A 14,920-nucleotide genomic window follows, 5' to 3' on the forward strand; every position below is an offset into this window, starting at 1 on the left:
CTTCTCGTACAATCGTTGCTTTTTTTTCGAAGATTTTATGATTCCGGGTGTTATCCAGGGATTTTATAGAGTTTTTGTTTTAATAAATTTAGTTGTTATTGGGAATGCTTTATTGTAGTGACATTCAAATATATGATAAAATTTATCATAAGCTTCATTAACATTTTTTGTTTTCAAAACGGATTCCCAATTTGTTGTCGATAAAAGGCTAATAAATGTCACAAGAGAAGCGTCCTTAATTACTCGTTTTTTAGTTTTTACTTTTTTAGAAGGTTGATTTAACGATTTTTGTGCTGTTATAAAAACCGGAAAATGATCAGATATGTCTGTAATAAATATTCCAGTTTTAATTTTTATGTTTTTGAAATTATTAATTATAATTTGATCAATTGAAGAAGCAGAATTTTTTGTAATTCGAGTAGGTTTATTTATAGTAGGAATAAATCCATTTTGAAACATAATATTGAAAAAAGTTCTGACGTCTTTGTTTTTGTTGTATTCAAGTAAATCTAAATTCAGATCGCCTACGAAGTAAACGCATTTGCCACATAATTTTTCGCTTATAATTAAGCTTTTAATTTGTTTTTTAAATGCTTTTTTATTACCAGAAGGCGGTCTGTATATGACGTGTACAACTGCGTTCTTGCAAGTTTTGTTTACAACTTCTATTGATAACAATTCAAAATCATGCGTAACAGCAAAATAATTTTTGCGTAGTTTGAAATCTAAGGAGTTGTGGATAAAAATGCATAATCCTCCGCCTGTTTTTTCAGAGCCTCTAATTTGATGCAAAACTTTATAATTATTAAGTTGAAAATTAGAATTGTTTTCAATTTCCTTATCGCGGCACCATGTTTCGGTTAGACATATAATTTGAAAGTTAATTTTGACACTGAATAAAAATTGCTTAAATTTCTCAAAATTTTTTTGGAGGCTCCTTATATTAAGGTGTAGGATAGATAATGCAGTTAAATTTATGTCAGCAGTAATACATGAGATATCTGAACTATAGTAATAAGGACTTATATTTAATAATCCCTCCTCATCATTATAAAATTTAATATCTATATCTGATTGATTTTTTAACGGTATATATTTGTTTATTAGGAAAGGTTCAAGATTATTTATGTCAATATTATTCAAAGCGCTATTATCAAAATTATTCCTAAATAATCGATTAGTTTCCATTTTAAAAATATAAATTTAAGATAACAAATATAAATAAAAATAAAAAAATAATAATTACTATTCCTTTTGAATCCACTCTCGAACGATTAGTTTATTATAAGATATTACTGCAAACTTGCCAAGCTCTCGTTCCTTTTTCATTCGCTCTTTTAGATCTTTTCTTATTAATATTGTTTCTGCGCAGTAATCTTCATTAACGTAGATTTTTTTTCCTTTTAATTTTTGGACGTTTTTTAAAATAGCGACTTTATCTTTATCTGTTCTAATCTTTTTCGAGTCTCTAATCCCAGTCCTATGGGCCCGTTCAATTTTTATATTTTTCAATCCAAGTAAATCTTCGAAGAATTTTTACCCTTTTAATTCAGTCTCATTCCAATTTTCATTTTCACTTTCTTTTAATCCGTCAATTCTCAAGTTATTTCTTCTTGAGCGGTCTTCTATTTCTCTAAGTTTACTCTTTATTTTTGTGATCTCACTATTATCTTTTATCTTGTTATTAATTTCTTTTGTTTTTTTCTTCAGTAGTTCTAATTTACCTGAGATAATATCATCGTTTGCTTGAATGAATTTTTGCATTTCACTGAATTCAGTTACTAACAACGTCACGGATTTATTTGTTAATTCAAGGTCGTTTGTAATGGCGATTATTTTATTTGAGTTATCAATATTATCTTTATCATTCTTATCAAGTCGTTCAGTAATAATTTTCATGTTTGCAGCTGTTATGGAAGCAAAAATTTTTTCGTGCTCTTTTAATAATTTTCTAGTTTCGTTTAGGATGTCGATTTTTTGCTTTTCAAGCATTTCATAGAATAATTTTTCGATACAATTTATATCCATAACAAGAATTTGAACGATACCAAGAAAATAGAAGAAAAAAGTTTTTAATAATAGTAAAAATAACAACAAAAATAAAAAAGTTTCAGCTAAAATTTTTCTAAGCTTTAAACGCGTCTGCTTTCAATTGATAATACCGATGTTGAGTGTTTATTTCTTTTAACTTATATTTATTTCTTGTTATTTCTATTGTTATATCTATTTATGTTCTTCTTATGTTATATCTATCTGTTATGTTATGTTATATCTATCTGTTATGTTATATCTATCTTGTTATGTTATATCTATCTGTTATGTTATATCTATCTGTTATGTTATATCTATCTTATGTTATATCTATCTTATATCTATCTGTTATGTTATATCTATATGTTATGTTATATCTATATGTTATGTTATATCTATCTGTTATGTTATATCTATCTGTTATGTTATATCTATCTGTTATATATCTATTTATGTTCTTCTTATGTTATATCTATTTATGTTCTTGTTATTTCTATTGTTATATCTATTTATTTATTTCTTCTTATTTATTTAACTATATTTATTTCTTGTAACTTTGATTTTTCAAATAAACTTGCAGGTAAATAAAAAAATTCTATGGGAGGTGTTAGTCTAACTATAATAGATTTTATATAAAACTTATTTATCCTGTATTAAAAAAAATAAAATTTTTTACAAGGAACATTTAAATTCTCTCTAACAGACATAGAGTCAGCTTACTATCACTCATAGAAAAGAATTTTGAAAGGAAAACTTTCAACGTTACGCTAAACCTAACTCTGCAAATTCTGCAGCCGAAATTCAAAGTAGTGAAAAAGATTTTTTCTTTAGCTGGCTTCCATCTGAAAGATTTTCTTCATAAGATCACTAACTTGCTAACTTGCAAGATTTTCTTTGAAGATGTAAAAATTATCTTGTTGAGGAAACTCGCCATTTATACTGTTTAAAAGCATTGTCTTTTTAAGTAATTCTTTGAATCCTCTAAATGAAATTTAGAAGATTCAAAGAGTTTTCAAAAAAAAAAAAAATGATTCTGTCGTATATTATTGAAAAAAATTTCGAAAAATTATTGTCGTATAATGTAGGAACGTGCGTATCTTACTTTACGTGCGTATTTTACTTGGTAAAATGGTAAAAGCCAAAATGGTAAAAGTCAGAAATGGTAAAAGCCAAAAAATGGTAAAAGCCAGATGGCTTTTACCATTTTTAAAGTAAAAATCTGCAACATTTTTCAAAGGTGCTTGGCGTAGGTGTCGTAAGGATGTGTTTTGTCATCTTACTTTATAGAACCTTATATCAACCTAAACTTTATTTCAAAAGAGGAAGGTTTAAAGTTAGTAATATGCTTTTTTTTTACTAACAGTTACTAACGTTTTTAATAATTTCATTGGAATTAAAAACTTCGTTCTTGTTGCGGAAGTGTATAAAGGCATGTTGATTTATTTTTCTAATATGCTCATTTAAATTTTTTACATCTATTTTCTACGTACCTGCCAAATTTCGACGAAAAATATTTGCACTCTCATTCTCTATTTTTGTACTTCCTGGAGGTACAAAATATTATGTTTGCTAAGGTGGCTCGGGGGTACATGCTTCACGGTAATATGTTGCTAACAAAGCTAGAACTTCATCTAAAAATTCATTATAATAATGAAGTTTAAGACAAAGTTTTAACGTCTCGAAAAAAGAAAAGTTTGTTTTAAGTAGGAATTATGTTGGATGTCAATTATTTATACAAAAAAGCAACCAATCAAAGTAGTATAAGGCCAACAATATGGTTGCTATATACGCTGGCTAACCTTGTTCGTATGCTGGCTAACCTTGTTCGTATGCTGGTTATAATTAAGGTCAGCTATCAGGATAAAAAAAATCGTTGAATCAAAATTACATCATCAAGATTAATACTACTATTAAGTTTAAAGTTTTAAATAAATCATACAAAATCAATTTTAAAATGAAAAAAAAAAAAAACCCAAGTATGCAGGCCAATATAATATAGCGAAATTAGTAAAGCTCCTATTTTTTGCTGTCCCGGGAAGAAGGCCCTTGGCATTCTCTCCATAGGAGCGCTAAAAGCATTCACAAAACATAGTTGTAGTACAATTTCTACGACATTTCTACAACTAAGAGAAACCAAGTTTAAATAAAAAGTTTAAATAAGCAAACGCAAACAAGTTCATTTTTTAAATTTACAATATATAATAATTTAAACAATAAATTGATTTTAATATTACATAAATATTTCACTTTGAATTTTAATGGAATTTTGAAAAACTTCACGCTATTGAATCTTTGTTTGAAAGCTGATGCTTTTTTTGAAGCCTAAAAAGAAAAGTTTTTTTAAATACAATAAAATATAATAAAAATATGTTACATTGTAAAATAAGTTCAACCTAGTTGATCACTTAACATAAGTGGTATTTCTTTATATAGATTGAGTTCGAGGGAAAAAACTAGATAAATAGAAGGTTTATGATAACTAGATAAATAGAAGGTTTATGAGCATGAAAAAAAAGTTCTAGTTAAAGAATGCAACATTGCTGAATGACGAGTGATGCGAGATTGTGTTTTGGTTGATGGAAAAGTGATGATAACTTGCTTGAAAAGTAATTATGGTTGTATATGTAGAATTAAAAAAGTGATGTAACCTAACAACGACGGGAGAGAGGCTCAAGCTTGACAGCTTTGACGGGCTCAACAACGTTTACAATATGTTGTTAGATTTTGTCTAAAAAAGAGAGAGCCTCATTAAAAGAACCACCCCAAATATGAAAACATTATGGCATATGACGCTTTTGCTAGCACGTAGGAAAACAAGAGTCAGTTTGAGATTCAGCCCTTGTTAAATAGTTAAGTGAGTATTGATGAGATTTCTTGAGAGCATTTTTTGTAAAACTTAAAACAGGAATACTGTTCGGACCACAAGCTGTTAAGAAGTTTATGCAAAAAAATAACTTTAGCAACGGATCCAGGAGTGATCTCGATGTTTAACAGTGGAGCAACAGTATCTTCGGGAAGACAGAATGAGTGTGGTCATAAGATTAAAGAGATGGATTAAAAAATTCTATGCAAATAGTTTTGCCAGATCGTTGAGAGAAGTAATAATGTATGAGAGATGGAATGTTAGACTTAAATACATTTTTAAAAAGTTTATTATTTTATTTAGATTAAGATTATTCTGAGAATAATGAACAGGTCAGACCTATGACCAGAGATATATATTATATGATCAGGTCAGAATAATGATCAGGTCAGACAATACCTTTTTGCACCATATATATTATACAGATAAAAAATTATTTATAGAGAAAAACCTTTTCTTATTTGTATTTTTCATTGAAATGTAAAATACAACTCTTGTATTTTACATTTCAATTTCAAAAAAATAATTTCTTAGTGATTTTCAGTATGGAACTACTTTCAAAGAAGTTTAAATATATTTAAAATTAAGATAAAAATACATAGAACAAAGGAGAAAATTACTTGTTAAGATTCATCTGATTGGAACTCTTAATAGAAGATATTATTTTTAAATCTCCTTTTCTGTTTACAGCAGCTACCTAAAGAAACCATTAAAATAAACAACATAGAAGTTGATAATTTCATAATATTATCAATAAAAATGCTTTTAAATAAATCTCACATAGTCTTTCAAGTTGTCATCTTTATCATCTTCATTTGTGTGAAAATGACCTAAATAAAAATAAAAGTATTTTTCAACTCTCCTTCCCTCAACCTCCCAAAGATGGGGAGGTCATTAAATTTAAAGTTAAATATTTCTCCTCTCTCTACCAAATAGCTCTAAAAATAATACAAACTCTATAACAACAAGTATTACACAAAACAACGTCACGAAAGGAATGTAGTGCAATTTTAAAAGAGTTAACTTTTTTAGTTTATATATATATATATATATATATATATATATATTATATATATATATATATATATATATATACATATATATATACACACACACACACACACACACACACACACACACACACACACACACACACACACACACACACACACACATAGTGGGTTGCCAAATTATTAGGGACACTTTACTTTTTAAGTAATTTTCAAGTTTAAATGATTTTTGTGAGCAAATAAATTATTTTTAAATATTTTTTTTTGTGTATTTTAGTTACTAATATAACTATAATTGTTTTTTAACTTTGGCAATTGTGTCAGTCCACCCTATGTGTCACCCTATCTGTCAAAAAGTTAGGTTATTACTCAATTAGCTGTCAATTGTTGAAAAGTGTGGTTGGAGTAAGTTCAAAATTGATTTCAATCATTTGTTTTTGGAACAATTTTTTGCAAGTTTTTCGAGTTCAGAACTATTGAAACCTAAGTATTGGTTAATAGTTCAATTAGTTATAGCTAATAATTTATTATTTTTTGCTAATTTTAATGCATAAATCCTGACTTGTAACCATTCTCACATCTCTTTGATATTTTTAGTATGGACAAGTCTCCAGACCCCAAGAAAAAAAGGGAAGTAAAAACCTCTTCATTCTACACATTCTCAGAGAGAAATTGCAGCAATTGCAAGTGTTTTAAAGTCAGCAGTTAGCCAAATTAAAAGAAAAATTGATACAAATATGCCTCTAGAACCAAACTGTGCTGGTAAAAGTGGCAGAAAAAGAATCACTACTCGACATTGTGACCGTAAAATTAGAGACATCTGTCTTAAAAACAGAAGAAAAAGTGTGGTTCAACTAGCTACAATGATGAACAATGAAGGAATTAATGTCTCCAAAAGGATGATCCAGAGAAGGTTAGCTGAAGAGAATTTAATGGGTCGTTTTCCAACCAAAAAACCACTTTTAACTGAAGCCACGAAAAAAAAAGCGACTGGAATGGGCTTGAAAACACTAGCATATGACTATTGAAGACTGGAGTAGAGCAAATATAATTTATAATATTGTAAGAAACCAGAAAAATTTAAGGTAAATAATTTAAAATATCTTTGAAATCTTTTACAGGTCTGCTTCTCGGATAAATCAATATTTCAAATTTTGATGGACAAAAGCTCATTTGTTCGACGATGCCCAGGAGAAAAATTCCACCAGAACTGCCTTTTGGAAAAGGTTAAACATCCTGTGAGTGTAATGGTGTGGTCTGTGATCTCGGTCAAGGGTATGGGCTGCCTTTACATTGTGGAAGGGACCATGAAGCAAAACCAGTACAAGCGAGTACTGGAAAATAGGCTCCTGCCCCAGGTCCAAGAATGGTTCCCTGGTAATGAATAGTATATGTTCATGCATGACTCAGCACCGTGCCATAAAGCTAGAAGTGTTACAGCATTCCTATTTGAAAAAAAAGTGTGTTTTTTCCATGGCCAGGGAATTCACCTGATATGAACCCCATAGAAAATCTATGGGAGTTCACAAAACGGAAAATTGCCAAAGAAATCATCACTACCAAACAGCAATTGATAAAAACCCTTAAGAGAGTGGAATAGCAACACAATCTCCAACACAATGCAAAAGTCTGCATAGAAAGCATGCCTTAACGCCTGAAAGCCGTTATTATAGCAAAGGGTGGCATTGCAAAATATTAAGATTACTGCCTTTGTTATGTTGAAACTTTTTATAAAAAAATAGCTATGAATAAGTAACTGTATTGTTTTATATTCTAATTAAAGCTCTTTAACAATAAAAACAATAAAAAAATAACTACATGATACGTATTTATATATATATAAATATATATATATAAATACGTAATATATATATATATATAAATATATAATAAAACTCAAAGTAGCCAATATTTTATAGTAAACAAAGAAAGGCTAGAGCCTGACATGCCTATGCACAGCTATCTGACAAGTCAAGAATAAGATATGAGTATAGTATAATTTAAAATAATTTTTTTTGGAAAAATTCATGCTCAATTAATTTTACAATAAAATTTGTTTAGTTCAAGTTTGTTTCATACTTTTGTATGAAACAAACTTAAAATAAACAAATTTGAAGTTTTAAATTCTATTTTTAAAAATGATATCATAGGTGTGTCTGTTGTGGACACTAAATAAAATTTTAATATGTAGATATAAATTAATCATAACGTAATATATTCGTAACTAAATTATTTATTGAATTAACAAAATTTATGTCTGAATAACTATAGTATCCGACAAATATAAAAAATACTTACTTGTATCCATAACATAATTAGCAGGAAAATAACCTTTACGACCATCAGATAGTTGCCCTATCCACCAATTAGAACTTTCTTCTGATAGTACAGTTATTATTTCATTAGGTTGAAAGGCAAGCTCATCTGCTCTGGTGGGTTCATATTCATAAAGCGATACCACCTAAAAATAAATGTTAAGCAATATCATGTGTTAAAGTGGAAAATAAGAACAAGATGTAAACTCTTTTAATACACAAGTCATTTACTCTTGCGTAATTAATACAAGGTGGGGAGGGAGAGGAGGAGGGGGAGGAGGAGGATGGGGACTTAGTCGAGATATAATAAATTTTTTTTGACAAATAAGATTTATGCGACTTTTTAGAGGTTGTCAATTTTTAAAGATTACACTGAAAGTTTTATTCTTACCAGTAGCTGAAATATATACTTTCTGATTTTTTTTTAAGTTTTGAGATGGGGAAAAGGAGAAAAATAGGGGGAGGGGGGGGAAGGGGAGGGGTAATTAATGAAAACTAATTAATGTCCCCTTCCATGTATTAAGCACCTAATAGTAGGGGATACATTAAATTATTGATTCAACTTTATGATTCAATTTTATGGAGATATATTAGTACAGTATTTTAATTTTTTTTTAATAAATTACTTAGGAAATGGAGAACATATTCAAAATATTAAATAAAAATTGTGTGATATTAACAACTTTTGAGATCCACATTTTAAACAGTTAATTATTTAACCTCAAGGATGTTGGTGAAAAAAATATTTTTTCTTTTTTTAAAATGAACATTTAGCTTTTGTCTTTTTTCAAAATGAGTTTTGTACACAGAAGTTTAGAAACTTTATCATGTCTTACATAATATCATGTGTTATCATGTCTTACATAATATCATTTTTTAAAATGCTTTTTGTGTTTTACATCTTATGCATTTATATGTACTACATACTACCATTTACAACATATTTACATTATACATTATAACATTCATGTGATATGTGTTTCTAATGTGTATACACTTACAGTTTTTGCTTTTTTCAGTAAACTTCCAGTAGCTTGGATTAACGAGCTTCTATTCTGTTGTAACAAAAATAATTTCTAACAACTGTATCAATTATTATAAAAATATTACTATTTATACTAAATTGACGAAATATTTCAAAAAGTAAAACAATCTTTCCAACCCTATCTAATTTTTGTAGATTTGTGTTGTTGATTTTTTAGAACACATATATGCTGATTTTTAGAGCACATATATGTTGATTTTATATTATTATTTATATTAGATTTTATATTATTTTTTTTATATACATATATTATTAATTTTAGAACACATATATGTTGATTTTTTAGAACACACACATATATATATACATTTTAAAATCAAAAATATGTTCTAAAAAGTGTCTTAAATAAATCAATGCAAAGATGTTAATTAAAAAAATATAACATTCAACAACAATAAGTTGGAAACATAAGTAAATAAAATTTTGAAAAAGAGGGCAACTAGCAACACTGTGATGGAAACAACTTAATTTAAAAGTTATTAATATTAATGTCAAATTAATAAAAATTGCAAAATATTTTATTATAAAAGGAGACTTTCAAGAGATAGATATTTAGAAAAAAAAAGTTTCTTGGAGCAAAAAAATGTAAACTTTGAGACTCCTCAAAGAATGAAATAAAAATAATCTAAAAAATTAATTTAATACCAAATTTCTTTTCACAGAAGAGAAAATTTGAGGTGTTGATGCTGTAAAAAAAAATAATTAATATTTTAATAATTATTAAATAATAATAAAAACATTATTTAAAAAATAAATTTAAAAAAATGTCATTTTAAAAATAAATAAAGCTTCAGAAAGTAACATTTACTCCTTGAAATAAAAATTTCCAAGTACTCAAATAAGTTTTAAAAACAAATCAATTAATTAAAAGGATATTGCCACAAGGCAACCAATAATAACCAACAAGGCACCCAATAATAACCAACAAGGCACCCAATAATAACCAACAAGACACCCAATAATAACCAACAAGACACCCAATAATAACCAACAAGACACCCAATAATAACCAACAAGAAAAACAGTAACTTACTAGTAACTAACATCAAAAATACAATAAAACAAAACAACATGCAAAAAAATAATCAACAACAAACAGTAAAGCATACAACATGCAAAAATATTACTAATAAAAGTAAAAAAAACCTGTAATTTTTGTAGATTGGAGGCCTTCTGGCTGAAATTTCAAGAAGTCATTAAAAAAGTAGTTATCACATTTAATAGCAATATCACATAACTACTAGGTATCCCAAAAAAACACAACTTTGTTCTTCTTGCTTATTTAATAAATAATATGATTTGTTATTATTTAGAAAGATTGATAATGCCATTTTATATCTTCCGAAAGCACAAAGTAAGGCTAATACTTATTTAATTAGTAATAATAATAGTAGTAGTAATAATGTATAGTAGTAATAATGTATAGTATAGAACAATCCTTGATCCTTTTAGGACAAGATATTATGCATAATTTTATATTTCATCACCTAATAATGAAAATAACAATAAAAGACAGAACACAACAAGTTTATGATCAGCTAACACTATTTTGGTTGCCAATTGCCAACTCAACAAAAAAATGCATAATAAAGGAAATTTTTTTTTTTTTTTTTTAGATTATTCACCTCCCCAAGGCCCGAGGGGGGCCACTACAGTCGAGGAGGCTACTCATTTTTTTGTGTTTTTTTTTTTTTTATTTTTTTATTTTTATTTTTTATTTTTTAGTTGTTATTCGTGGTGCAACCCTCTCTCAACTCTTTAACTCCGAAACACGAACCTTGCCGAGCAAGGCCGCTGCGCGGAGAAACTAAGTTGAGCGCGGTACTTCCAGGGACGTGGTGGGAGTCGAACTCCGAACCTCTCGCTTACAAAGCGAGCGCTCTTACCACTACACCACTACCGCATGATCATCAATATGTATACAGACTATTTGAATTTGATAAAAAAAAAAGAAGATGGAGGTAATAAAAAAGATCCTAATAATAAAACAAATTTAAAAAAAAAACTTGATAACTTGTTTTATATTATTCACAGACCAGGTGCTACCGCCTCTCATATAGCCCAATGGATAGCCAAAGCGCTGTTCAAAGCACTGTACACAGTTATTAAACTGCTTTATTACAAAAATGTTACAAAAGGAAGTTCACTGAACAATGTCAGTCATTTTGACTCCTATCCAGAAAAAGATTATTAATTATTTAAATATAAATAAACAAATAACTGCATAGCACAGGACTGTGAATCAAATAAAAACAATTTCCCCCTCCCCATTTTTTCAACAAAGACAATTTGCAAGGTGCTTAAGGTACCTCTAAAACATTTTCCATGAAGTTAAATTCTTTCTTTGTGTATTAACTCACCAAAAGGAAGCTTTTTAGAGAGTGAACACATTTCAAAGATTGTTTTTTTTTGGAACACCTTAGTGATTACATACCACATGATACGAAAAAAATACATGATCACTATTATAGAGACAAAATACACAATGAAATTATAAACTCACAGAATAAGAAAAATCTGAGCCCCATGTAGACAAAGTTGGATTTTGTATAGTGTCTCGAGGAGATAATTCATCTGTTTTGAACGTAACAGTTTTTCTGTCTTCATTTGGTTTGTTCTAGAAAGTTCAAAAGTATACAAAATTTTTAAGTTAAAACTAAAACTATAAACAAATATATACAAAATATATTATATATACATACAATTGAATGTAAAAGATAGTGAATGCTAGGAAGTACTAATTATTTACATTCAATTGTATTTAATATTTAAATGTTATTATATTGTAAATGTTATTATATTGTTAATATATTGTCCCATTATATTTATTTGATTTTTTATAGACAAATATTAACAGACTATTTTAAATATTAGCAAAAAAACATTACGAAGAACAAAAAAAATCTTAAGTTTAAAGAAACTTACAGTAACCATATTAAGTGTTTCAAATGCTTTCTCTATTCTACTTTTGTTCATTCCAAATGAAGAATTTAATGTCTCTTGAATCTTTATGGATTGATCACTAATGTCTTTTGCTCTTTTCTGAGTTTCGATGAGTTCAACATTATGAAAAGGTTTAGGTAACTGTTGTATTTCAAACTGCACTACACAAAAAAATTTTTGTTTCAAAAATTAAAGAAAAGTAGACTTTTTTGTGTCAGCACTGACAGTAAACTATCTTGTCTAAATATGTAATATTTAGACAAGATAGTTTACTATCTTGTCTAAATATTACATATTTAGACAACAGGGTCAGGACAAATCTTACAGGGCATTTTTTATTTGTTTTTCTAGATCTTTGCAATTGGATGAATTTGCCTGGAAGACACCTGACAGTATATCAATACTATCATCATCCTCAGAAGGATGTCACACATATCTTCAATAACGTATTACAAGAAAAGTACTTCACTACCGAAAGAAACAAGACAATCTGGATGAAGAAGCTCGTGCAATTTTATGAGTCATATAGTTCCAAAAGAAGAACAATCACTGGAAAATAACAGCAGGATACCACTTAAAATCCAAATTATTGGTCGCTATCTGAGAGACGAAAACACATAAAGTGAATTGAGAAAGAAGTAACAAGTTTAAGGCAAAAGAATTTTCCACGTTTATCAATTCAAGTCGTAAAGGCAAAACTGAATTAACTGCTGAAGACGCACAATAAATTTTTTTTTGTGATGTTTTTGACATCACAAAAAAAATGAGGAAAATTTTCCATCCAAAGATTGTGTCATCTTCAGATGGAAAGCAAAGGACAGGTCGGGTATACAACTAGGAAGGCTGCTAGTTCAAAAACTATTCATTCATCAAAAACAAGAAAATTATCCCTGAAGCCTACTTCAACAACAGTAATGGCAACAGCAACAACATCAACTTCTGAATCCGAGTCTGAAGCAGAATATCAAGAGTCTTAAGATTTAGAAGAACAGTCCACATATACCAGCAAGTAAAAATACCACATATACCACATATACAGCAAAACCAAAACTGCAAACTAACTAGTAACATCTTCAAAGTTACACCAGCAAAGCATTTGTCAACTCAAGATAGGATTGATATTCAGACACCTTCACAGTCGGATATATTCAGATCAACTAATAAAAAACACTACATTTATAAAGCTGGTCACTGCACTTTAATGATAAATGTATTAGTCACCCAAAATATCAAGTGTTAGTGTTGAAGAATAAGCAAAGAGAAGTTAAGTTACAAGCTAGATCTACCAGATGGAAAAGCAGATACTTTTGTTAAAGGTATAACAGCTATTCTTGATAAATACAATTTATGGAAGTGTATGTAGATGATTGTAGCGGACACTACAAATGTAAACACTGGAAGAAGTGAGATTGTTAGTCATTTACAAGACATTTTACTGAAAAGAAACTGAAAGAACCACAAGTCAATGGTTGCAAATATCATGTTCTTGAGTCCTTCGCATAGTAATGGATGAAGAACTTATAATATTGAATATTTATTTATCCTGGAACTTGTAAAGAACTATGAACAGCTCAGGAAGAATTTCAAGAGTAAAGAAGTGATTACTGAAACAACAGGATAGCTTGATGATATGAAATTTCTATTTCACTTAACTTGGGTATTCCGCTTTTTTGAAGAATCCTGGAGTATTTCCTAAAATGAAGTTTCAGGAAACACCTAAATTAAGTAATGCAAGATGGAATTCCCAAGCAATACATGCTCTTTTGGCATTTATTCTTCTACAAGAGACTTCTACCAGAGAGAAGAGATTCACTATTTGATATTTGTAGATTGATCTCTTACAGATGGGCAGATCATTGGTTTACTTACTAAATGTACAATCCAAATGAATATAGGAAGCTATTTAGCAGATTGCACGGTTAAAAAAAAGCATTAAACTCAGTGAAAAAGTTTTAAAATCAGCAACCATCAAGACCGGAAATTCCAAGAACAAATCATTTTGCAGAATGAGCAATCAAGTGTTTTTTTAAGATCTTTTTGACAATTTTTTTTTTGGACAAATAAATATTAAGTTTGTAACTTTATTTATTTGTATATTATTTATTTATTTGTAATTTAGAGTGTTATGACATAACAATAACCTGTTAAATGCCTAATAACTACATAACAACTCTCTAATTAAAATAAATTAGAACTAAAAAATAATGATAATAAAATTGCTTGAAATTTTGTCCATATGCATATATGGTAAATTTTTTGTTTGTGGTTGACCTTTTTCAACAAAAAAATCGAATGAATGTTTTTTTCATTACTTTTGTACAAATATTCATCGATTTCTGACCCAATAACACAGGGTCACAAAAGAGTCATAATCCTAGATGCCCTGCAGTTTTTTAATACTTGTTTTGCATGAGTTTATTTGTAATACATTTAAATTTAAAAATGGCTTTTTATTCAGAAGATTTTGTGTGTACTTAAAATTTGTATTTATTTATAATGTATGGCACCACAATGTTAACCAATTAATCCACAAACATAAAATTACAAAGTGGCATCTTTTTTTTCATGCGCTAGTTGTGGGTGTGTCTCTGTGGATTTGTGCATTGTTTTTATTTGATTCAAAGTTTTGTACTTTGCAGTCATTTGTTTATTTTATGTGCATTGTTTAAATAATTAATTGAAGCATTTTCATGGGTAATGGGTAAAAATGTTG

At 28.4% G+C, this 14,920-nt stretch overlaps 1 protein-coding gene across 2 annotated transcripts in view; it reads right to left on the reverse strand.

Moving 5' to 3' along the window:
- Positions 1–4,188: 4,188 nt before the first annotated feature.
- Positions 4,189–14,920, reverse strand: part of LOC100211019 (jouberin) — a 55,746-nt gene continuing 45,014 nt past the window's right edge. Inside the window, exons 25-33 of one of the 2 annotated variants that reach the window (XM_065816819.1) lie at positions 12,190–12,368; positions 11,768–11,881; positions 10,411–10,441; positions 9,910–9,950; positions 9,221–9,295; positions 8,203–8,365; positions 5,675–5,724; positions 5,515–5,591; positions 4,189–4,353 (exon numbers count right to left, since the gene is read on the reverse strand). In XM_065816819.1, the coding sequence (XP_065672891.1) occupies positions 4,308–4,353; positions 5,515–5,591; positions 5,675–5,724; positions 8,203–8,365; positions 9,221–9,295; positions 9,910–9,950; positions 10,411–10,441; positions 11,768–11,881; positions 12,190–12,368 (776 nt within the window). In that variant the 3' untranslated portion in view covers positions 4,189–4,307. The remainder of the gene's footprint in view (positions 4,354–5,514; positions 5,592–5,674; positions 5,725–8,202; positions 8,366–9,220; positions 9,296–9,909; positions 9,951–10,410; positions 10,442–11,767; positions 11,882–12,189; positions 12,369–14,920) is intronic. The other variant, XM_065816820.1, reaches the window with a different exon arrangement.

Source organism: Hydra vulgaris, chromosome 13 (assembly GCF_038396675.1).
Source record: "Hydra vulgaris chromosome 13, alternate assembly HydraT2T_AEP".
Classification (NCBI taxonomy): Eukaryota; Metazoa; Cnidaria; class Hydrozoa; order Anthoathecata; family Hydridae; genus Hydra; species Hydra vulgaris.